This window comes from Podarcis tiliguerta, assembly GCF_965153285.1.
Source record: "Podarcis tiliguerta genome assembly, chromosome: 2".
In the NCBI taxonomy this organism is placed as follows: Eukaryota; Metazoa; Chordata; class Lepidosauria; order Squamata; family Lacertidae; genus Podarcis; species Podarcis tiliguerta.
In genome coordinates this window covers 28,861,373-28,885,847 of record NC_139535.1, presented here as the reverse complement: position 1 = coordinate 28,885,847, position 24,475 = coordinate 28,861,373, and the positions used below count along the sequence as shown (strand labels likewise).

General features: G+C 41.7%; 1 protein-coding gene across 44 annotated transcripts in view; it reads left to right on the top strand.

Annotated features, from left to right (window-relative positions):
- Positions 1-24,475, top strand: part of FOXP1 (forkhead box P1) — a 521,641-nt gene that overhangs the window by 354,013 nt on the left and 143,153 nt on the right. For all 44 annotated transcript variants that reach the window (XR_014507549.1, XR_014507550.1, XR_014507551.1 and 41 more), the window contains one exon: positions 646-789. Coding sequence is in view for 29 of the 44 variants with exons in the window: in XM_083425259.1 (XP_083281385.1) it covers positions 646-789 (144 nt within the window). In the remaining 15 variants the exon portion in view is untranslated. The remainder of the gene's footprint in view (positions 1-645; positions 790-24,475) is intronic.

The window sequence follows — 24,475 nt, the reverse complement described above, 5'->3', positions numbered from 1 at the left end:
TAAGTAACTACCATTTTCATATTTCTACACCTGCTACAGAAACAGTGATTTCTTACATCAGATTGCAATATACCAGGCATGTCCAAAGTCCGTTTTGGGGGCCTAATCTGTCCCGCCGGTTGGTTTAATCTGGCCCTTGTGGCAGTTTATTTCCTGGGGTAAAATCCTAAAAATACCTCAACAACTTCAATCCTAAGAAAAGGTTAACAACTTGGTTGGCCCTTTGGTCAGCCCTCACGGTCCTTCACTTCATCAAATCTGGCCCTCTTTGAAAAAAAGTTTGGACATCTACACAGTCTGAAAAACTGACACTCTTTAATGTGAAAGTTGCAGTCCACCTCCCCACCCCACCCCAGGATAGGGTCAGAGTGTTGAATTATAGATATATGATTGAAAACAGTTTATTAGCACAAGCCATAAACTAGAGTCAGTTCATTTTTGTGATGAATGAGGCACTACCAGTACCATATGAACATTTGGGCTTTGGTTTTCTAGGGTTTGTTAGTGTGGATATTATTGTGTCATTGCTGTAGTCCAATGACAATCAAATTCTGGTGGTTTCTTTGGTGAGTATGCCATGTATACATACGATAAACCAATAATTTATGCTTGGTGAAACTTATTTCTATCATTATTTTCCTTCAGGCTCTTCAGGTAGCAAGACAGCTTTTGTTACAGCAGCAGCAGCAGCAACAACAACAACAGCAGCAGCAGCAGCAGCAGCAACAACAACAACAAATTAGTGGGCTGAAGTCTCCCAAGAGGAATGAGAAACAACCATCCCTTCAGGTAAGACATTATAACAACAACAATGTACTTATTCCTTGATGTGTTTTAATAGGATCAATTGGCATGGAAACTTGTAGTAGCAGATTTTTAAAAAAATATTCTGTTGATGTCACCATTGTCTCAGTCATGCTTAGTGGTGTGGTAGTCTTGGTGTAAATGTATCAATAGTAAGTGCTCTTGAGACTTTATTTTACCAGTTAAACTGTTAAACAAAGGTCTTGAAAGGATATGTGGAGAAGGGCTGTAGATCAGTGACAGAAAGTCCCAAGTTCAGTTCTCAACTTCCTATGTTGGAGGTCCCCATTGAAGAAGAGCGATTTCTGGAATGGGAAGTATCCACCAATCTACCTTGGATCTTTGATACTCTAAAACAAATGAAGAGTCACTGTGCTCTTATGTAAAAGATTTCTAGAAGAATAAATAATCCTTTGAAATAAAGTCCATGTGCTAACTCTAATTCAAAGTTAGTGAAGCAAATCTTGTGTTGTTGATACGTTTTGTGTTTGGAAGTTTCCCAGAACCGTTGTTTACCATATTTAGAAGCCCAGGGACGCGGGTGGCGCTGTGGGTAAAACCTCAGCGCCTAGGATTTGCCGATCGCATGGTCGGCGGTTCGAATCCCCGCGGCGGAGTCCCAGCTCCTGCCCACCTAGCAGTTCGAAAGCACCCTTAAGTGCAAGTAGATAAATAGGTACCGCTTTATAGCGGGAAGGTAAACGGCGTTTCCGTGTGCTGCTCTGGTGCCGGTTTGCCAGAGCAGCTTCGTCACGCTGGCCATGTGACCCGGAAGTGTCTGCGGACAGCGCTGGCTCCTGGCCTCTTAAGTGAGATGAGTGCACAACCCTAGAGTCAGACACGACTGGCCTGTACGGGCAGGGGTACCTTTACCTTTACCTTATGTGCTATTAGAGCCTCAATATATGCTGAGTAATATTTGCAAGGAAATCTGTCCATTCTTTTACTCTGTGTTGCTGCATATCAAGTAGGTTTTCATCATGTTGTATCAAGAAAATAGAGGTGTGTCAACTACTGATTTGGCATACAGTTTGGAGGAATGGTGATTAAATCGTAAAAGTATTAGGGATTTGCTAAGGTTAGCTTAGTTTATTCACATACCACTGATGGTTTATTGTTTATATTGACATTTGCCATTTGTCTTTCTAAGGGAAGCACATCCAGTTCAGATACAAATTCCGGTAGTTTCGTTTAATTATATCCAGGACTTTATCCATTTCAAGAAGTATCTGTAGATAATCTCGGTGATATTTTTTTCTAAAGGAAAAAATGGAATCCTTGGCTTCATTCCTAAAATATATGAATGGGAGGAAGGCCACAGAAGGAAGTTTACCTTCCCCTTCACTCCCCGGTAGCTATCTGTGCCCCTGAGGAGTCAGGGAGACATCCTGCACATCGTAGCATATGAAGCACAGGGAATCTGCTGCCGAGAATCTTCCAAAATCAGGTCCAGACTTGCCTGTGTGAGGCGATCCAGCCTCCTCATCCATCCCATTGCACATTATTTAGGATCCCATCCCACACTGATCACCTGGATAGGCTTGTGGGGAGTAGGACAGGCAGCTGCAGGAGAGATGGGGGAACAGTAAACATTCTTTCTGCCTGATTATTTTAAGATCCAAACCAAGGTTTTCCTCCAAAGTTATTTTTAAGGAGCAATACTTAAAACATATCAAGAGTATGTTGTTAACCTGGTTTTATGCATGGAGACACTAAGCTTGGCATATTAAGCTGATGGATCACGATTACAGGACAGCTGGGATGTAGAGGCATGGTCAGAACTCCGAGGTCACACGGTTACGTTCAACTCCATGGCTGAACCCCAACTCTCTGTTTATCATTAATTGATATTCTTTCAGGAGGAGTGGGTGTTCTGTCTCTGAGCAAATGCATATTTAAAAGCATTGTTGTGAAAGAACAGAACGCTGAATCCATGCTGTTTTGTTAGAACTTCAAAAATATTTTGAAGTTATTTTGGTCAATCTATTGCTGATCCATTTGCCTTTTAATAGACTCTTCTACTGGGGACATTTTTAATGAGATATTGTGCTAGCGAGGCCCAGTGTCAGGTACTAGAAGAAGTGCTTTGTTGTGCAGATGTCTTAAGAATTGCTCCAGAGGATGAAATATGACTGTGTTGACCTTTCAGCTGTGAGCTTATTTGTCAGGATTCAAATAAGTTGAAAGGATCAAACCAAACAGTTTCCGTAGTCAGACTGGGAATTGTGTTTCAGAGGTCAACAGTGAGGGCCACGTTGCAGATTCCATAACATAGCCAATTGTTGGTACATATTAAAGTACTGGAGCTGCTTCTGCAGTCAGAGACACAATTAAAATTCTAATTTATTAATGTATACAGAGAGCTGGTCCAACCTGTCACTCACTGATTCAAATGACTGCCCATTCTTTTTCCACCCTTGCTCTTTGAGCTTTTGCATCCTTAAACCTACTCTTGAATATAACAGACACTGTGATCCCAATGGCACAATAAAGATATGTATTTTGAAAGTGTCTGAGCATGGAAGAGAAATTGTTAAGGAAACATTTACAAATATACATGGACCCTTTCTCATGCTACTTGACAATATGAAATATTGAATATCCTTGTGTTTTGTATCATCTCTATCAACAGTCAACTGTCTAAATTTGTCATGATTTCATTTATTCTTGGGCTAAATTCTTCTGGCACTTAACAAATGAACAAAGTTCTTTGTCCTTTTTTCGGCAGTGTTAACTAGATTTTTAAAACAGTGATTAATAATTTTGCAGGCAGTATTTTTCAAAAATTAATTTGGACACATTATTTGCTATGTTAGGTACCTATTGCTGGGTGCTTTAAGATTTGCTTTAAGATTTATATTAGGGACTTAACCAAAATTTACATATGAAAGCCTGTGTTCCCTAGCTTTGGTGCATTAAAAAAAACATGAAAATAAGAAATACATGGACAAACAAACACAAAAGATTTATCTCATAGAATTGTAGAGTTGGAAGGACACCCCCCCCCCCCGGTCATCTAGTCCAAACTCTGCAGTGCACTTTTGTTTCTGTTTGCTTGAAACATGTGAGTGGGGTAGAATGTTAATTTGGAATGTTTTGCTGTGCAATTTGGTTAGGCCGGCTTCCCCCTAAACTTGTGAACTGATAATCAAGGAAATGGGCCAGTTTGATAGACTCGCTGACTGTTGTATATACACATGCAAGGATATTATTAAGTGAAGATTCAGTCTCACACTATTTAATTTGTGGTTGAGAGGCGAACTGAACAGGTAAAAACTAAGGGAGAAAATCTGTTAATATCTTCCATTCCTAGCGACTCACCACTGAAGGATTCAGCGTTTTGCATATAATAGTGCTGGTCTATCTGTGGCCATTGATTTTGACTCAAGGATACAATCCAGTTGACTGTCGTCCTGTAGAATTTCTTTTGTTACCTGTTGACCTTGACAGCTATTATTGGAGACATGTTCTAGCACATTTCATATGTTTTGTATATAAGCATTTTGTCTGAGATGTGGGATTCTGCTAGGTTTTTTAAAAAAATAAACCTCCCAATACAAATCCTCTGACTCACATTTTTAAGCATAGATAGTATACAACTCTCTCTTTTATTTGGCAAAGGTCTCTGCTTTTGCAGCCTAATAATACAAACAAAAGAAATTCAGAAAGTTTCAATGATCTGATTTTAATAGCCAGAAATTAGAAGACCATAAAAATATCAAAACCACAAAAACAAAATGGGTAGAGAATCGAGATTAAAGCTCTCTGTGAAAATATTTGCCACTGGTGTACTTCTATTTCATAATGTAAAATAAAATAAAATAACTATTTTGCTGGTCTGAGTTAGCCCTGGAGATTTATATCTTCGCCTGGCCAGGATGTGTATGCCTAGGAATAGATCTTTCCTTGATTACAATATGTACTTTTAACCATTGACTTTTGAGACTACCTCCCCCCCCCCCCCCCCGCGATCTTTGGGTGTTTTAGTTGTTGGCATGAATTTATAAATTGGAAGAAAATCAAGAGACACACTTTTGCTTTAAGAAAATAAAACAGTATGTGTATTTTGGCAGCATTAAAATTTGCCTTAAAATGTTATATTGTGTGCACAAAAGAAAGTTGGACATTGGGGCCAAAAATACTTTTCAAAACGTCTAAAGCAGCATCTCGGGGTATCTTGCTTTGTACAATTTGGTAATATTAACATGCCATTTGTTATTCAGTGTTAAATGAATTGAGAGAGTAGTAACAGAAAAACAGTGACATAAACATAAAACGTTCAGTGCGGTCCAAGCACAAGATCTACTGAGATGACCGAGTTTAGATAAGGCGGGTCTTGGGTTGTCTGCCCAACTTGGCTCAGCTGGCAGAACTTAAACAGGTGTAAGTCCAAAAGAAGGGTGTGTGGTGGGATAGGGGTAGGACACCAATTCCAAACCTCTTTCAGATGACTTATGAGTTCTGCTGGCATTCCAGCAGAACATATGCTGGCAAAAAGGGTGATGTTAGCCAAACTCTATTTTCAAGTCTTGTTTTCCCTCAACCAGTCTTGCACAGACCTAATGGAGTTTGGAACAGAGGTAACTTACATCAGCTTAACTTACATCCGTGTAAGTTCCTGCACTTAAGATTCCAGGATTATTATTGTTATTTTAATCAATCGGCTACATCCTTTTGAGCCATATGAACTCCAGACTTCTGCTTCTGTCGCTATAGTGGAATCACGTGACCAACAAGTTGGGCATAGCAATCCATCGGTGTGGCAACACAGTCCAGACTTGCTCTGAATCAGGGTCAGCAGCACACAGATTACTTACTGATTTGGACTTCAAAAAACAAACACATATTTTATCCCCCTCTTTCTGTTGAAAAGTAAAACCCAAAGCTGCTTATAAACAATAAACATCAAAGCAAATACAATAACAACATATTTTTTTAAAAACAACAGCAGAGAAACTTACACAAACATCCCCAAACAGTAGAGAGAGATCATCACAAACAAAACACTACTGTGTAAGTTAATCAAAATAGAAGTGTCTTAATGTATCATCATCAGGCCAGACAGATATCCTAGGGAACGGAATTCCAGAGCATGAGAAAAATGGCTGTAAAATTCCTGCCCACATAGGGTCAAACTACCATGTTAATGCTTAATGTACAGATTCTTTTTTCAGTCCTCATTGTTCTAGGGTGGTCATTTCCTAACTTTGTGCTGTTAGTAAATAATTAACTAATTAAAGGCTTCTGTGATCTCCAAGAGATCCGCACACGAGAGGTTGCTACTATGTCTCTGTGTGAGTCATGTTCCGAGCATATCTCTTAACAAACAAATGCGGGGGGGGGGGGGACATTTTGCCACCTAATTGCATTGGACCAGATCACATCAGAAGCAACAGTTCATCAGCACTATTCACCCTTAGAGGAGGCTGCCTGTTGATTTCCTGCATGAGTCACTGTTCTGGGCTTGCTTCCGATCCCAAAACGTTTGCCCAGATCAGTGACTCACAGAGATACATGACTCACAGAGATGTACTCACATCTGAGCGTGGGTATTACTTCGACTTGCATACTATATGGCTGTCAGGCCCTGGGGTCCGGCATAAAACTGGTCTAGGATCATTATATTTTTGGCAAGCTACAAAAAAACCTGCTTTTCTCCAAACTATGAGAGGTCCAGATCCCTTCAGATGACCTAGTTCCAACATAAATCTGATCAAGTTATTGTTGCAATAAATTGCTGTGCAGTTAAAAAAAAAATTGGTTGCCTGCCGACTTCCTGTGACATTCCTACTCCTCTTTTAACAGGTGTTTTTCATGCAGGTAAAATGTTTATTTTATCATCATTCCAAAGTGACTTATTTCCTGGCAGATTGTGTTTATAGAGGTTGCAAGGCTACACAATGTGCCGGAACATATCTGTGGATTCGTTATAAACATTATGGAGGAAGAAAACAAATGAAACATACTTGACTGGTCAGAAATGTGTAAATTGCTGACAAAATGACACATGTAATTAAGAGTGCTCCTGCCATTTTACCTTGTGGTTTACACCTACGGTGTTGAAAAAGAGAGTGACTCCCACCTCGCTAATTACCATTATCACTGAAATGGTAGGGTTTGAGTCATTAGTTCCATGTGCATTTAATTAGAGGAAGGCTGAAATTGGATTTAACTTATTACTTTTTCATGGATCACTTTCTTGTCATCACTTCAAATTGGATTGCAGCCCCAGGTAACTAATTATGAGAGCCACAGGATCAAGAGTGAAAAAAGGTAATTAGGAATAACACAGTCGGACCCTTGCTGATAGTCCACTTGTGCTTTGGAGAGAGAAAAAGAGAGAGCTGTATTTTGTAGTATTATAGATTATGGAGTTAAAGGTATGCAGTATTACTAGGAATCATGGGAGCTTGACACCACCTATAGTGGTTTATATGATGTACAGCTGGGTTGAAGATGTTGTATCGACATGGTTCCACAATCAGCTCCTTAATACTGAGATTAAACTTGTAAAAGCAACAGATTGGTTGTAGGCATGAGGCATTTCAACAATTGTGTAGTCTGGGGTCTTTACATGTATGATTACATCAGAGCTGTCAAGACTCAAGATTGTAGCTTGCCATGGTGAAGACAGTTTAATACACCGAGTTACATTTGATAACGTATTACTGAAGTTACTGATGCTTCGGAAGCACCAGTCATACCTGATGTGGAGATGGTGTTCAATGTGCAGAGATCAGGGCACTGCTGATTCAACGTATGAATGCTGGCAAACAAATTTGCTACACTCTGCAGAATTTATTTGCATTGACTGATGATAATTTTGGGACTATGGGTGATCCTTACCATTGGCATGATCCCGTACGAGGAGTTAGAGATCTTTAAGAAAAACACCTGCTTTTGAGATACTTCTCAAGATTCCTGTATTTGAACTTGCTCAGAACTCATTAGCTTCACATGTATTCTTCTTGTGCAGGTAGGTGGAGTTGTATATGCTGTGAATTAAAAAATATCCACTGTGAAAAATTAATTTTAAAAATCTCAACTAGTTTGCTTGCTTTGTGCAATTCCATGATCAAGAATTCCAACATTACGAATTTTTTGATAATAGCTTTTAATGGTAAAGAGTGAGATGAGAAATTGTGGAATAAGGGAATAAGAGAGTTCAGAGCTGGGTAATTGGTAGGCATGTACCTGTCTCCGGAGCCAATGGAGGGGTGCGTCTTTGGCGGTAAAGTCAGACTTTTAGAAGATTACAGTGCCTGCTGTGGATGTAGAGACCAATATGTTTTTGGGTTTTTTTGCAACTGGGGCAATTGAAGGTGTCCAGTTGTGTTGCTGCAGATGCACCGTGGTGATTCTTCTCTCTGTGCTCCTCCCAGCCATCATTCCTCCTCTGATTACTACTATGGATACACAACCTGACTCTCTGTCTCCATTCACTGCAGTCATCTCCAAGGGGTTCCCACACGACAGGGTTGATGTTGCCAACCTTCATGTCATGTGTGCAGAGTTGGTCTGCCAACAGCCCGGGGGCCTGAAGTCGTAGCGAGGGATCCAGGTTTGATTTTAGTTCCACTTTGAGCGTACACTCAAGTTTCCTACAAATTGACCATGGAAATGGCCTTGAGGATCACATTTAGATTAATGTTCTTTATGTGGGGCTAGCTTTGAAGATAGTTTGGAAACTGCTACTAGTGTAGAATGCGTCCATGCGAATTCTGGCTGGCGCATATGTATAGAATCGGATAGCACAGATTCTGAAGGATCAGCCCTGGTTGCCTCTCTGTTACTGGGCTTCAAGGTGTTGACGTTAATGTATAAATCCCTTAAAAACTTGGGACCAAGAAACTTGATTGATGGAGTGCCGGTCTCTATATCAGCCAGCCTGGGCTCTGAGATCAAGCATGCAAATACTTTAACTGTCCTGCCAGCAGGTACAGGGACTTGTCAGTAGCAGCACCCAAACATGGAACTCTCTCCCCTAGGAGGTTCAGATGGCCCCTTCATTGCAGCATCAAGTAAAGACATAGCTTTTTACTCAGGTCTTTGGAGGCAGTTAATTGTATTTCCATGTTGGTGCAGTAGTAGTTTTTTTAGTTGATTGTTTAGAATTGTATACTGCATTTTTTTATTATTAATATACGCTAAACAGCTCTGGGATCTTGATTAATGCAAAAATACAACTACCATGCCCCTTTTTATAGAGCTCATTAGAGATTTACAACCATTTGATTTTAGCTAAATCATGTCAAGTAGTCAAATATATGATGATGCCATGCATTGAATTGAATCTTCAAGTCAGTGCGCTTTCGAGAAACCATTGTTAACATTAACTGTTTGTTGGTTCAAAAGCAGGACTCGCAAAAACCATTGTTAACATTAACTGTTTGTTGGTTCAAAAGCAGGACTCGCAAAAACAAAAGGGAAAACTTATTGTGGTTGGATGGAGGGAGAGGGGAAGTAGGTGAGCTGAAAGCCAGAGGTTTGCTGCTGCTTCTTCTTGTCATGCTAAACTATAGTTTGGTATGCTGTCCAAACGTAGCCAATAAGTAAAATCTTTGAGAGACCAAAAGATCATCTGTAGCAATGGTAAACTTCAACTACAGACAGATAGATAGATAGATAGATAGATAGATAGATAGATAGATAGATAGATAGATATTCTTACTTGATTTATTCATCTAAACATAAAACTACCTCTCACTTTTTTAAAGAAAAGAATGAGAGGCTGCTAAAAATACATCTTAAGTTGATTTAGAATTTTATTCATGGTGTTCATCTGTGGTTGAAAAGGGAAGCAACCTGAGGTCAAGTGATGTAGTGTTTCCATTTTCCACATGAATCTCACTGTGTATGATAAAAGCACACTCAGTTATTTGGTAAGTCTAGAGGAATTTCTGACATAGTGCAGAGGTCGCTTTTCTGTCAATTTGAGTAGGCAGCATTTTTCTACTACTGGTTCCCACCTCCCATTTCCAGTATCTGCTACAAACCATGGCACTGTTTTGACACATGCATCCTAGAGTGCTGCAATCTGCATCGTATTACTGCACAGCACTGGAGCTTGTCCAGTGGGCAGAAAATTTCCTGAAGCCAAGAATAACAGCAGTTGGTGCAGGTGTCTTAAGAACAGAAGCAACAATAAGGGGCAGTCCAGTCCACTTGGCAAGATGCCCAGGCAGGAATGCCAGCTGAGACTGTAAAGGGGCAAGATTGAAGAACCATGGGACCCATGGGGATATATTTGCAAAGTTCAATCCTTGAAGAAAATTGCCTTCTGTGATCATAAGACATCTTTGCTTTTCCTGCCGATACTGTTTGCCAAAAGGTTTAGAAGCATTTATCAAATAACAGTGGATGAACTAAAATAGGATAAAATCTCTCTCTCCCTTTTTTTGTTTTTACAAATTCAAACTGATCCTGTGAAGTTTATTGCCACTTTTTAAGCAGGACAGTAGATTGATAAGAAGGCAGAATTTGCATCTGTGTGTGTAGTGTGTAGACTGCTTTACTAACAGCTGGTCACCATTAGTGGTTGACAAAATCTACAGAAATATTCCAGGACACTGGCTAGCATATATCCACAACCATGTTTGTGCATGGAGCATTTGCACACTGGCCTTCCACCAGTGTACAGCCACACTGTACAGTATACACTGGCGTTTCTGAAAGTCTGGAGATAAGATGCAATAGCTGTTGCTCCTAGGTTCTGCATTTGCACAGGGCTAGTACTGGTTTGGGTTACCACTATGTCACGCTGTAATGTATCCTTTCCTTTGTCTTCTTGATGATGCAGAGCAACTATATTCAGCTGGCAAGTGGGGACGGGCAGAACTACAGCTTATTCCAGCTATTCTGTTATTGCAGCCATCTATGTAATGAGAACTGCCTAGAAGCTGCTCTGGTGCTTTTTTCCCCTGTCCCCACTTCCCAAGAATAGACCTAAAGCCAGACTGGAGTTTTTAATCGTGTCAGGCTATGAGATCAGAGATGGGAGTCCCCCATCAGGCCTACTGGGGAACATTTGTGAAAAGTGGGATTCCAGGCAATCCTTCAGCCCTTCTTCCAGCTGTAGAGATAGGCATATGGATAGTGTGATTTTTATGTACATAACCAGTGTAGTTACGGTAGTTGTGTGGTGAAGTCATACCTAGTAACTGATTTTGTGTTGCTTAGATTTTGTTACTTAGCCGTGATATCATGGATAAAATATTATAAACATAACGTGGCTATAGCATGCTTGTGTTAAAAAAGATCAGGAACTTTTATTAAGTTTGTTTTCCTTGTCATATTGTAAAAATTTATTATGTGTACTGTGTATATTAGAAACAGATTTGGGCAATTCTGTCTAAATGAAGTCATCCTGGTTATTTCCAGACTGTCTGTTTTTGGTTGTGAATAATTTTCATACATCAGATGGCTGTCATTTTTAGAAGTTCTCCATATTTTTAAATAGGACATTTCCCATTTTAAACTTTTGTGGAATGTATCAGCCTTATAGTCTTAAGATATATTTTGTTTTTGTGACTCTTCTAACCATCTCCATATCAGAGGATAGTGGATTAAAGTATAATGAAGTAAATATAAGCTTAAGAACTAAAGAAGGATGGCCATCTCTGTCTTTTCATTTCAGACATAAGCAACCACAAGCATTTGATTTAAGGCTACAATCCTCGTCACAGTTACTGTGGAGTCAGAGCCACTGAACTCAGCATGTAAACATGCTTAAGGTTGTGTTGTGTGTTCTTAATCAGTATGGTATCACTTGAAACTTTTAGTTGCATAGGATGAAGAATATTTATCCCTTGCTTTTTGACAAGATAAAATACATGTATAGTTTAATTAAAATGCAGTATGTGCATTACTGTGCATTTATTTGTGACAAACAGAGCAATCCAAAAACCCTTAGCACCTGGATGGGGTTGGATCAGGTGGAAGTGCTCCTGCTCCCAGTTCTCCTGGCTGAGCCTGCCTCTTGCCAGTATCTACACCAGAAGGATTCAATACTGTCCTGTGATGGATGGCATTGAGCCCAGTTGTCCTGCCTCCGCCACCGTAATAGGGAACCTCTGCTCCAGGCAGTCTAGGTGCCTTTGCTTGTAGATCCAGTTTTGCTCTTCTCCTTTTCTCAAATAGTACATGTGCTCACTTTTCAATAATAATCACCTGCAGTGACCCTAGGGTCCAGCAGTGACTGAGATAGTCCTGGCTCTGAATTTGATGTGGTGACCAGGGGACCAAGGAGCCTGGGCATGGCAGGCTGGAGCCCATTAAACCAGTTGTGACAGCCCCGGAGCCTATAGGCAGGAGGCCATGGAGCACAATGAAGTTCCTCATCTTCAGGCCTGAGGGTTGGCCCTTGAAGGGACTAATTCTTCATAAGAGGGAGGAGCCCTGAGAGAGGGACTGGAGGAAGAGGCCCAAAAGGCCTGAGTTCACTTCCAACCTATGTCGAAGAAGTTGCTCTCCATGGTGCTGCAACCAGCAACCTTCCTCACTGTTTCGGCTCTTCCGCGTGGCTAGAACAGGGTGACTAGAACAGGGCAGTGCCAACATTCAGTGGAAGTTATGATGTGGTCAACAATATTGCGCCTTAATTTGCTCCTGTAAAATATCAGCATATATACTGAATCCTGCTAAAATAACGCACTTCTGTATACCCAATGTTATTTTGTTTTTGAAGGATAAAACACTCTTGTGGAGTTGGTCTTCATCACAAAAAATGTGACTTGGGCATGGGTTTGTGTCTAAGTGATTGCACCAATCCACTTGTTTCTTAATAAAAAGTTTTCCTACTTTAATGTAAACAGCACTTTTCAAATTTTGTTAAGAATATATCTTAGTTTTTAATAAATATTCCAAGACTGTATTTCTATAAAGTACAGAGACTGCTGAATGCAAGTTTGTTTCTCCAAAATGTATTATTATTCATTCCAGTTCTATACCGCTTTATATTTTTAAGAAAAAACCCCTCAAAGTGGCTTGCAGCACATTATAGCATCAAATAAAACAATCCAGAATAAACTTAAGTACAGTGGAACCTTGGGTTACATTACCCTCGGGTAACGTGAACTGTGGGATGCAAAAGCTGCAAACCCGGAAGTGTTTTGCCGCTCGTGCATGCGCAGAAGCTGTCTACCACCGCATGCACAAAAGCAGTCTCTCCAGTTACGAAAACTTCAAGATACGGCCAGACCTCCAGAACGGATCCCATTCACAACTGGAAGTACCACTGTATCATCTTAAAGATATCAAAATGAAACATTACAAAGGTGGTCAGCTACAGAATGCACATTTAATATGGCAAAGTGTGTGTGTGTGTGTGTGTGTGTGTGTGTGTGGCTGGCACATTTCAAAATAAAGCATTACTAAAGGAAGTCCAATACAAAATGCACATTTAAAACACATAATTAGAGAATAAAATATTATTATTAGCCTAGAACATATCTGCTGCTGTTGCTGCCGATCTTGCCAGTGGTGGTTCATGGTAGGTGGCAGCTGTGGAAGCTGAGGCTCGATGACCTGAGTCTGCACTGAGAGGCAGCCAAGATGGTCTTTAGCCTCCTCAGGAGCCTCAGCTTCTGTAACTGGAGACAGTCTGGGCCCTGCCTTCTCAGGCCAGGTGGGGAAAGGCCTGCAAGGCAGGGGGCAGGACTCTCAGGACTCACTGCCACTTCCCACCTCCTCTCATATTCTGGTGTGTATCTGTCTGTCCAACTACCTACCTACCTACTTCACACTCATAGGTGTGCATTTGTACATATACATTTCAATTTATTTATTTTTTGAGGCATTTGCCCCTAATATCAGAGGACAAACTCTCATTGATATATGGAGCATTTGCGCTCTTTTGAAATAAAGCACAAGCCTAACCCCCCCCCCCCAAATAACATATACATAATTGAAATCTACATTGTGGCCCTTGTGTGAACCATAGAGAGTGAACACAGTAAAGATTCATAGGGCTCATAAGAAATCTGCAGTGATGATCAGAGAGTAGAATTTTTTTGCCCTGAACTATGAACTTTGCCATAAATGCTTGAGTTACGGCCATTTGTAAGAAAAGAATTTTACCAGAGAAATTGTTTGAGCTGCAGACAGCAGCTGTTTGCCTCATGTGTTTAAACCTCCAGAACTAATATTGAAGTCACAGGGCAGCAAGTGCTTTGCAGCAGAGTGAGTGAAATTAACACCAAGAGAAACAATTAAAAATGTCATTTGGGAAAGTGGCCTTAGAACCTGACAGTTTTATGGCTGTTGTCAGGTTGACTAAAAAAATAAAATAAATAAAATTCACCCACTGGGATAATGGGGGAAAACACGCCAGTATGTTTTTACATTTGTTGGTGCTTGCTTTCATCAGAGCCTGTTTATTTTGGGTGTAGCATTTATGGCACACAAATCCCAAACCACTAAAATTTAGAAGATATAACCCTTCAGCATAGTAAGAAAAAAATATCTGTAGGGTAGTACTGTTCCATCTCAGGGTTGTTGGCTTTTGGAGTGCAATGGAGTTCTGGCCAGTCTCCCCTGCTTTTTAACATTTGTGTGAAACTGCTTGGAGAGGTCACCCAAGGGTTTGGGCTACGCAGGGGTCAGCAAACCTTTTCAGCAGGTCCACTGTCCCTCAGACCTTGTGGGGGGCCAGACTATTTTTTTTGGGGGGGGGGAATGAACAAATTCCTATGCCCCACAAATAACCCAGAGATGCATTTTAAATAAAAGGACACATTCTACTCATGTAAAAACACGCTAATTCCCGGACTGTCCGCGGGCCAGATTTGGAAGGCGATTGAGCCGGATCCGGCCCCTGGGCCTTAGTTTGCCTACCCATGGGCTAAAGTGTCACTAGTATGCATCTGTTAATGCCAGGGAGGCAATGGAAACCTTGAACAGGTGGCTGGAGGCAGTTCTGAGATGCATGAGACAGAAAAACAACAACCCTTGAATATTAATCCATGTAAAACAGAAGAACTGTTTTTGGGAAGACCACTTATCTGGATGAAGGATTGCAGACAGCTTTGGATGGGATGATACTTGCCTTGAAGAATCAGATATTTGGTTGCGGTGGGGAGGGTACTCCTGGACCCATTGTTATCTGTGATGGCTCAAGTGCCTGCAATGGCTATCTATGAGTGCCTTTACTACCTTAGGGTTGTTCACCAACCACAACCGTGTCTGGAGAAAGAGGATTCGGCATCAGTTGTGCGCACATAGGTTATAATATATCCAGGCTAGGCTAAGGATCTTTGCATAAGGCTGTCTTTAAAGGTAGTCTGGAAACTTCACCTTTTGCAAAATTCAGTGACCCAAATGACTGTGAGGGGTTATGTATCATAACTCCCTTTCAACAGCTATGTCATTTACCCATTCATTTCTCGCTTCAGTTTAAAGTGGTAGTTTTAACTTTTAAATCCCTAAATGGTTTGGGGCTGGGCTAATTGAAGGACCACCTACATCCTCACGACCCTGGATCAGAGACCCTGTTTTTGGGTTTCCAGGGCAGGGCCTTTCTATTGGCACCCCCACAATTGTGGAATTTTCTCCTCCCGTCCCGAGAAGTCCCCTTGACAACCTCTCTTGCGGCTTTTAATCTGTCTTTATGGACCTTTTTATTATGTAAAGCTCTTTATTCACTTTATCGCTTGTCCCCTATCTATTTTTTACTGTGGGAGGTTATTATAATAATATTCAAGTACTTTTATTTCAGCTTGTTTACTGTATGCCATCTTGTGAAGACTTGCCCTAAAAGGTGGGGTAGAAATATATTAAACAAATAATGAGTCAGAGTGCGAAGGCATAGGGTATTTGGGGCACACCTGCATAATTCTTATTTCATTCTAAAGGTGCAATTGCTGTAGAATAAATAAGAAATTTGTTGGGGGTACTATGGCAGTGTCTTCTGTTATTCATATATTTCCAAAATCCTTATCAGCTCTGTAAGCCATTCAGATCAGTTATAACCCTGAAAGGAAGTTATTCAGAGCTTGAATGCACTTCTAGATCTCTAGTGAAGTAGGGGCTTGCCTCATCACTTCAGCATTGGAGCATAATATTGGGAATAGGTGAAATAGCATGTGATGAGTGGATTTGTTCCTTGTGATTCCATCATGCACCTGGCAAGGCTTGAAATTTATGTATGCTTGAACTTTAGTGGTGAGATACCTACCTGTAGATTGATCATTTGTTTGTCCACCACCACCTTGCAAAATGCATTTTCCCAGACATTCGGATCTTCTTGTGGCTTGATTTTTGGCCAGTTCTCAGTGTTTGTATTTATGTTGGATAGGGAAGGATATTCTCCTTGTTACTGATTACTAGTAGAGGAATGCTTTTATGTATGGTGCTTTTTTCCTTTTTTGAACTTTCACAGTCTTTTTGTATTCTAAAGGTGTTGGTAGCCTCCTTGACACTTTTTCCTGTAAAAAGCAATGCATTTTGTCTAAACAAATAAATAAATCTGGGCGCAAGATCCCCGCCCCCTGCATTAATCCCTACTAGAAAAAGATTTACTAGATGAGGTGAAGAAAATGGTTGGATGATTGAGGTCAAAGTAAAGAGTGTTGACCTCCTATCTTGAGAGACAATGGAGTGTGTCTCTGGGGGTGATGTCAAGCCACTGTGTTAGCAGCACCGAAGTAACATCCCCAGGTCACAAGCCTGGGCAGTGTGTTTGAAGGTCCTGGGCTGCCCAGACGGCATGATCTCCTTCTTAGTCTTGCTGATGTAGTCCAAAGGATTTGTGTAGGGTTTACTCCTTAGGCTTTCCTTCTCCCGAAAATATCCCACAATGGAGTGGACGTTTGGGATCAGAATTTTCCTTCTCCTAGATCAGGGGTCCTCAAACTACTGTCCGAGATCCAGATCCGACCTGCCAGGGTCCTGAACCCGGCCCACCCGCAAGGCCTGAGGCTCGGAAGCAGCTGGGCGGGAAGAGCCCCGAGGTAAAAGCGCATGCGGGTAACAAAGCCCTGGTAATGCAATTGCTACTGCTGGCGCCAGCTGCTTGATAACTGTGCGCTGCCCCTTTAAGCTGCCAGAGGGAGGGATGGCAGCGAATGAATCCCTTCCATGCCTGCCCTTCCCCTCCTCCCTTCCCCTCAGGCTGGCTCTGTTCTCGTCGGAGCAGTGCCTCGCCAGCCAGTTGCCTCTATGCTAAGGTTACCAGATTTTTTTCAATGAATCTGGGGACACTTTTCAACTTCAATGGATTTTTCTGGCACCTCTCTAGTCCAGCCCCCAACAGTGTCTGAGGGACAGTGAACTGGCCCCCTTTTTAAAAAGTTTGAGGACCCCTATCCTAGATGGCCTACCTTCCCAGGTTGACAAGCCCCATCTGCCTCTCACTTCCTTCTACAGCACATGCTGAAACCCCCTTCTTGACTACAGGCAACAACTTATTTAGGCGTGTCCAAAGGTTGTGCGATTGTGCTCTCGCACACAAGGTACCAAATTCAGAAGAAGCCCCAAAATGTTTTAAAGATGTCACAAAAAGGGGTGGGGCACAGCGAGCTCTGCTGACATGTTCAGGGGTCCAAAATGTAACCGCACAGAATGAGGATTGCCTGTACTGGACCCATCGTTGGTCTTCTCCATTCAATCCATTGGAGCCTGCCTTTGCATGCAGGGGAAGTCCCTAACTCACAGAGGGTTTGAGACCCATCAGCTAACCTTCACCTGGTTTAGCCGGCCAATCAAAGCTGTTCCCAGGGTGTGGGTGCTGTCACATGCTGACAGCTTCTAAGGAGCCACAGGTGAGAGCTGAGTGCAGGCTGGCTTCAAATGTTGGGAGATGTTGAGAGCAGTGAGAATACTGGAAATTCAAATGCCCCACGCCATCCTCTAATGCCCAAAAGGAGTCCTTTAGCATCTGTCTCTACGGTGAGATGTACACACACCTGAGGTGTAGCTTGTACATCTCAGATTAGTAGAGATGTGCTGGACATTAAGATGAGTGAATGAAGAACCAAGACCCGTTTAGTCTCACTGCTTTCTCAGGTGTACAAATGTCCAAAAGCAAGTGTAATGGTTAACTTCTATCTAAACCTTGCATGTGTCTTTAAGTAGTAACGCTTGCTGTTGTGGGCTTTAGGAAAAAAGAGGAGGTAGCAAATTCACACATAAAAGCAGCCAAAATAAATACCTGAAATTAGTCTCTGAATCCTGTTATTAAAAAGAACCTCTTTGTTGACAACATGCTATTCCTTTGATTATTTTTATTGTTAATTGATGAAGCAAAAGTTATTTCAAAGCAACTCTAGCACAAGGTGGCCTATCTAGCATTCCTTTAATGTATCACTGGCTGTGCTCAGTCTTAATGCTCAACATCTAATAAGGAGTCGCCAGCCTAATTTTTTTAATGCAATTTACCAATTGGGGTCCTACAAAAGGCAGATTATATTTTATGGCTTATGAACAGCAGGGCAGATATTTCAGAAAATCTGCAGATAGCAGTAATTTTGAGAAAAGTGCACAAATGAATTTGAAAACAAAATATTTCGCTGCCTACACAGCTGCATTCACAGTCCCAGGTCCGCAGTCCTGTATGTGTGATGCTTACACCTGATTATATAGAAAGTAATAATGCCTAAATGAAGAAAATGGAAATTAAATTCAAAAGCAGAATTAATTCTCTCTGTGAAAAACCTATATTACCAACAGGGGTGTTGGCATCAGGAATGGACAAGCCAGTTCAGGTGGGAAATAATAAGCAGCCTGAACATTCATTTCTACTCTGATCCAAACCTGAACCAACAATCATTTTATGCTTTCATAATAAGCCTCCCTGGCACCCGTCATTGAGGGATTCTCAAATACCTTGCACGCATTGACTTGGAAATATTTGCATTTAAGTAAGAGATGCATAGAAATCACTTTGCCTTCCTGTGAAGAAATTCATTGGCTGCTTGGTGCCACTATTTTTTATTATATGGATTGCAGAAAACATGCAGCCAGCTGATCCAAGCCACTGTCCATAAAAGTGTGACCCCAGCTTTTCCATTTAAAATAGAGGGGGGAAGAAGTGGCTCTATAAGTTTTTTTTGAAAGAGCTACATTCTCTCTAGTCTCCTATTACCTGTTGTTGGCATCCATCTGTCTCAGGAGACAACGGAAGAGTGTTCCTTTGGGGGTGAAGTCAAACAGTTGGAGAGTTACAATGACTGCTGGGACTGTAGAGACCGACATGGGAGAGATGTATTATTGCAACTGGGGGAGATGGAGGTGACCAGCTGCTCTGCTGCAGGTGTACCATGGCGTTCCTTCTCTCTGCGCTGCTCTCATCAGTCATTCCTCCTCTGGCCACTGCTGTGGATGCACAACCTGGCTGATTGTCCCTGTAGAAAATGAACAATTAAATCATCAGCTAGTAAGTTTTTGTTTCTCTGTAGTTATTGGTGTCCAGTGTAGGTGAACGTCAATATTTCAGGTTAGAATGGAAAACTAGCATGATAAAACTGAGATAACGCATAATTTCTTCCAGTGTTCATTCCAAGCTGTACACTTGAATTTTTTACTACTGCTTAGTTGTCACAGCTTCTAGCTGGCACTTTGTAAGAGCTTGAGAAGTGGATGAGGACTTGTTAGTGGGTTAGGGGCTTGCTGTGATTACTAATATCCTCTTTTAGGGCCTGCACTACTTGTGAAGCCAAACACAACCCAGCATCCAAGTGGAGCATGATAAACCTCTTTTTACTGCTTTCCTGAGAATGCAAAAAAGAAAAGAAAAAGGGGGGGGGGTGGACTAGTCACCATGCATGTCTGGATCATGTTTCCATTGTGCAGCCCTGCTCTAGTGGGAAGCCTTTCCAGTAGGCTGCATTGAGCAGCCAACGGGAGATGAACATAGAACAAGAGTGGGGAGCCTGTGGCCATAAGTGCTGAGCCACAACTCCCATCACCCCTATCCACTGGCCATTCTGGATGAGAGATGGAGTACAACAGCACTTGGAAGGCCAACAGGCTTCCCAGCCCTGAATTAGAGGATATCTGCAAAGGTTATAGACCGCATCCTGCTAAATTTTGGACAAGAGCACAAATGACCTGTCTTTATTGGTTTGTGACTCTTCGCAGTATTATAGCCCCTTTTTGCGCCCTTTTGCTGCGGAACAGAAATTTACACAGGAAGACAAGATCGTAAGGACAAGATGGAAAAGAGAGACAAGATGGTATAAAGAAAAGGCCCCAATAAAGCACAATGTGACCAAGGACTAGCAAGTAAAAAAGAAGGAAAGAAAAGAAATCTTGGCAAGAGTCAAGGTTCAGCATTGATTTTCCTTTTAACTCTATGTTTATTCAAACAGTGCGGATACAGATTAACTTCCTGTACTCAATATTTATCATCATTTGACTCGTCTGGAGATGTGAACAATAAGCCTCTTGTTTAAGTGGCTTTTAAAAATGCCCCCCTTTGCTGTAGCTTCTTCATTTGTTCCTGTGCCCTCAGGTATAGCTCTATTTATTTAAACTTGTCACAGCCAGTCCTCAGAAAAGAATAATTCACATGCCACTTAACAGCCACATATGAGGATTGCTGGCTCCTTTGGTTCACCAGTTTTTGCAGTGTTGGACTTATCTAGTGACTTAAACTGATTCATTATTCCCACAAAACATGGTGAGTGTAGTTCTGTGAGTGGGACCAGGAGTATCTAACAGAATTCTCACGTCTTTCTTTAACTTCAGTCCCCAGGATACTTTGGGAGATGTCGTGGCAGTAAAATTGGTGTAAAACAGATATACGTTTGTGCCTGGCTAGCCATGGTCAAATTTACCTCTCATCTTCCAGATCCACTTAGTAGTTTTTCCCTGATCCTGTACCTTCTCACCATAATCAGGGGAGAGAGAAATCATTAGGACATTGCATTAGTAGTTGACTGCAGAGCCACTATATGTTAAAGGCAACACAAAGGGCTGGTTCATGAATAACACATTCCAAATCTACATGATGTGGAGAGCAAGAGAAAAGCTCCCGTTATGAGCAGGATATTCTTTAGTATCCATTTATCTGTAGTTAAAGAGAACCTCTGGTCTCTTTTAGGTGGAAGTATTTCCGTCTAGCAAAAGCAGCCTTGCAGAAGCTACCAGCCTGTCTGCCTACATGTACTTGTGTTTTTCATTTGTGGGTAATACATAGCAGCCTAAAACAATGTATTTTGTAATGTTGCCTTGCATGGTTATGTGGAGCCTGGGTGCCCACACCACCACACTACATGTACATGAGATTAGGATGAAAGACTGTTTACAAACCCATAGTAGTGGCATGCATTTCTGGGTTAACAGTCTCAACAAGCTTTTTATTTTGCCTAGTATGCCAAGGGCACTGACACATCTCTCTCATACATGCGCGCGCAGACACATATATACACAGATACTATGCATTGCTTTCAGAATGCAATAAAGTTGTTCACATCTCAGTAGATGGCAGCTGCACAGCATAAGAAAGAGCAGCTGGATGCAGCCACTATTCATCCTTTTTTTTTAAGGAACTTCCAACTTGTTGCTCACTTAACAGCTTCCTTAGTTGCATCAGCCCTAGGAAGAAATTCAGAATGTTTTCTCTTGTTGAGAGCTGCCGCAGACCAACAATGGTGACAGCTGCAAATACGTTGAGTTTCTAGTTCCCTGCAAGTGACTTGGAGGGGCCCTCTCTCTTGTGAAATAGCACACTTTGCTTTGGCAATTGGGGTTTCATTTCAAAAGCCATTGCAGCAGCAGCTGAACATCCTGACTCCAGAAGTGTGAGACTTTCAGCATTATTTTTTGATAGCTTTTGGGCATTAGTAAGGTTCTCTAACACACGCCCACACATGGTTCTGTACACATTTTATTTAAATTGTTTAAATAGCTTAATTGTGATGTGGGGTTGGGAACAGGATTTGGCCAGCAGACCAGGTTCTTATTCTCCCCACTACTTGCAGACCAGCTTAGCTGCCCACCCTGTCAGTCACCTGATGGTGAAATCAAATTGCATGGGTAGGGAGACAAGGACCAGATTCAACTCACTGGCCCCTCTAGTGGATGCCCACGCAAGGACTTCCACTAGTGTGATGGGGCTTTCCCCCTCTGCTTCCCTTGTGCCCCCAACCTCAATTTGGCTGGGGGGGGGGGCAGGTGGGAGAATGCCCAAAACAATGCTTGTGGGGAGGAGAGGACAGATTGTTCAGAGGAGACCTGGGATAGAAAAAGCATATTGATAATCAGGTTGGGCAGGAATTGTAGTAAGAGAAGTGTGTTGAAGATGTGGCTGGGGAGGGGAATAGGATGGGAGACTAAGAGCTGAATTGGGCAGAAGAAATGGAAAATATGGGATTTAATGGGATTTTTAAAAAAATAAAAAATGGGCATTCTATATAGGATTTATCTGCCAGATTAAGGTTAGTTAAGATGGATACAATAGACAGTGTATATTGGTTGGGAGAGGATTCACACAAGAAGATGCTGGTAAACCGTAATCCAGCCTTAGAACTTGTTTTCAGGAGGAGTTTATACAGTAGTTTCACTGCATATCAGTCACTTGGCAGGCTTTTTGATTCAACCTCACAACTCCGAAGCTATGTGACACTTCCTATGTTTGCTAGTTTGCATCAGGGCCACCCAGAAATTTAATGGAATTTGAACCCTTATTTCTCAGGGCCAGATCCAGCACACACTTTGCAGTACCACGCTTGCACAAGGTCGTTATTTATTCAGTCTCCATGCACTGTGTGTAGGCAGAGAGTAGCTTAGTGCCACTTTCAAACTGGTCAGGGCTTCTGTGTCTTTGCACTTTACAAACTTCCCCCCATCTTAGAGCTCCTAAAGAAGCAGGAGCCCTATCCAAGATTACATTTGATAACCTCGGTCATAATCATCTTTCAATAGGTTGTTGGAAATGCAGCGGATATCAAGTCCACATCTCAGCACAATCACTCTTCGGTGATAGAGTAGGTGTTGGCAGAAGTTGATCACCTTTCTTGCATGGAAACCTTATTGGAACTTTGTTCAAGGGACCTTGGTTGAGTATTCAGGTCACCCACTTACTGGCTGACATGCCATGTGACCCTTCCACCCACTTTTGCCACAGAAAGAGCACTTGTTTATATCAAAACCACTGTTTCAGCGACTGTGTTCATCAAACTTTGAAAAGAAGACATGAAGAGTAGTTAGCTGTAAGTGTCTTTGCAGGGAGGTGGTAGATGGCTTCTTGATTACAGGCTGTTAGAGGGTGGGAAATGGGAATTTGCTGAACTACAAAGACTCTGACAGAGCATTCCTGAAACACTGGTAGTAACTTGACAGGTAGCATTAAGGCCAAGTTGGATGTGAGATGAGAGAATGGAATGGAAGACATGAGGAAGCAGGATCTATGAAATTACATTGCTTGAGCCATTGCTCAAAGAGTAGAATCTGTACTTCTAATGCAGGTTTGTCTGAATCTTGAGATCTTGGAACACAGCATGGATAGAAGCCACAGTGAAATGCAGTACAGTCATACCTTGGAAGTCCAACGGAATCTGTTCTGGAAGTCCGTTTGACTTCCAAAATTTTTGAAAACCAAATTGCGGCTTCTGATTGGCTGCAGGAAGCTCCTGCAGCCAATCAGAAGCCGCGGAAACCCCATCAGACATTTGGGTTCCAAATGAACGTTTGTAAACCAGAACAATCACTTCCAGGTTTGATGCATTCGGGAGCCAAAACGTCTGAGTTCCAGGGTGTTCAACAACCAAGATGACTATATTGGAGGAAATGAAGGATCTTTCTGAATTCTATTTCCATGGTGCTACAGAGGAGTGGGTTGGAAGCGGGATTGCTGGCATTTGCACATTTTTTGGTTACCCACATTTTTTGTATGCCAGAACTGAAATACATGCACTCATGCGCTCTCATACAAGCTAAGCTTCCTCACTATGCCAAATCATTGACTCTGCTAGTGAAATACAAATACAACTACTGACTGTCCATAGGTTTCATCTAGACAACAGCTTCCAACATGGCTGACTATCCAGCGTTGTGCTAAAACAGAAATGGGTAGGACAGGTTGCCAGAGCAGAACTGGCTGCAAAGTTTATGGGGCCCTCAGCAAGGCGGCATCTCATCCTCTTTCTTCTTCATCATCCTATACAGTGCCAGGACTGCATCATTTTTACTGATCCTGCTGGTCTGTTGCTTGATGTTTGCACTAGCAGGGATCACCGTGGTGTCTGTGTATGTATTATGCACTGAGTATGCCTCTGGTGCACAAAAAAGTCTCTTAAGCACCAGTGTTTCAATTTTTCCATGAGGTTTAATGTGGTCCATTGATTTGAGTGGTTGAAATCCTAGAGTCACCATAAATCCTGTTTGTAACCTTCCATATGTCACTCTCAGCCTCAGTTACCTGTTTTGTTTGGGTTTGGTTTTTTTAAGAAAATGAACTGCAGTTAGCTACCATCTTTGCATAATCAAAATGCAATATAAATTATTACCAAACAGCGAAGAGGATCAGGCACCTGACTGAAGATAATTTGTGCCTCCCTTGCTCTTTTGGTTCCGAACTGCATTGTTTTGGCAACACACACACATTCTGTTTCTGTTTCTCAGCATGCAGCCTTCAGCAATTCTTCCTAGCATCCCTGAAGAACTGTGTAAAAACATTACTAGCAGGTTGCTAAAACAAAATTCTGATATCAGGAATATGCTACTTAAGACTTGT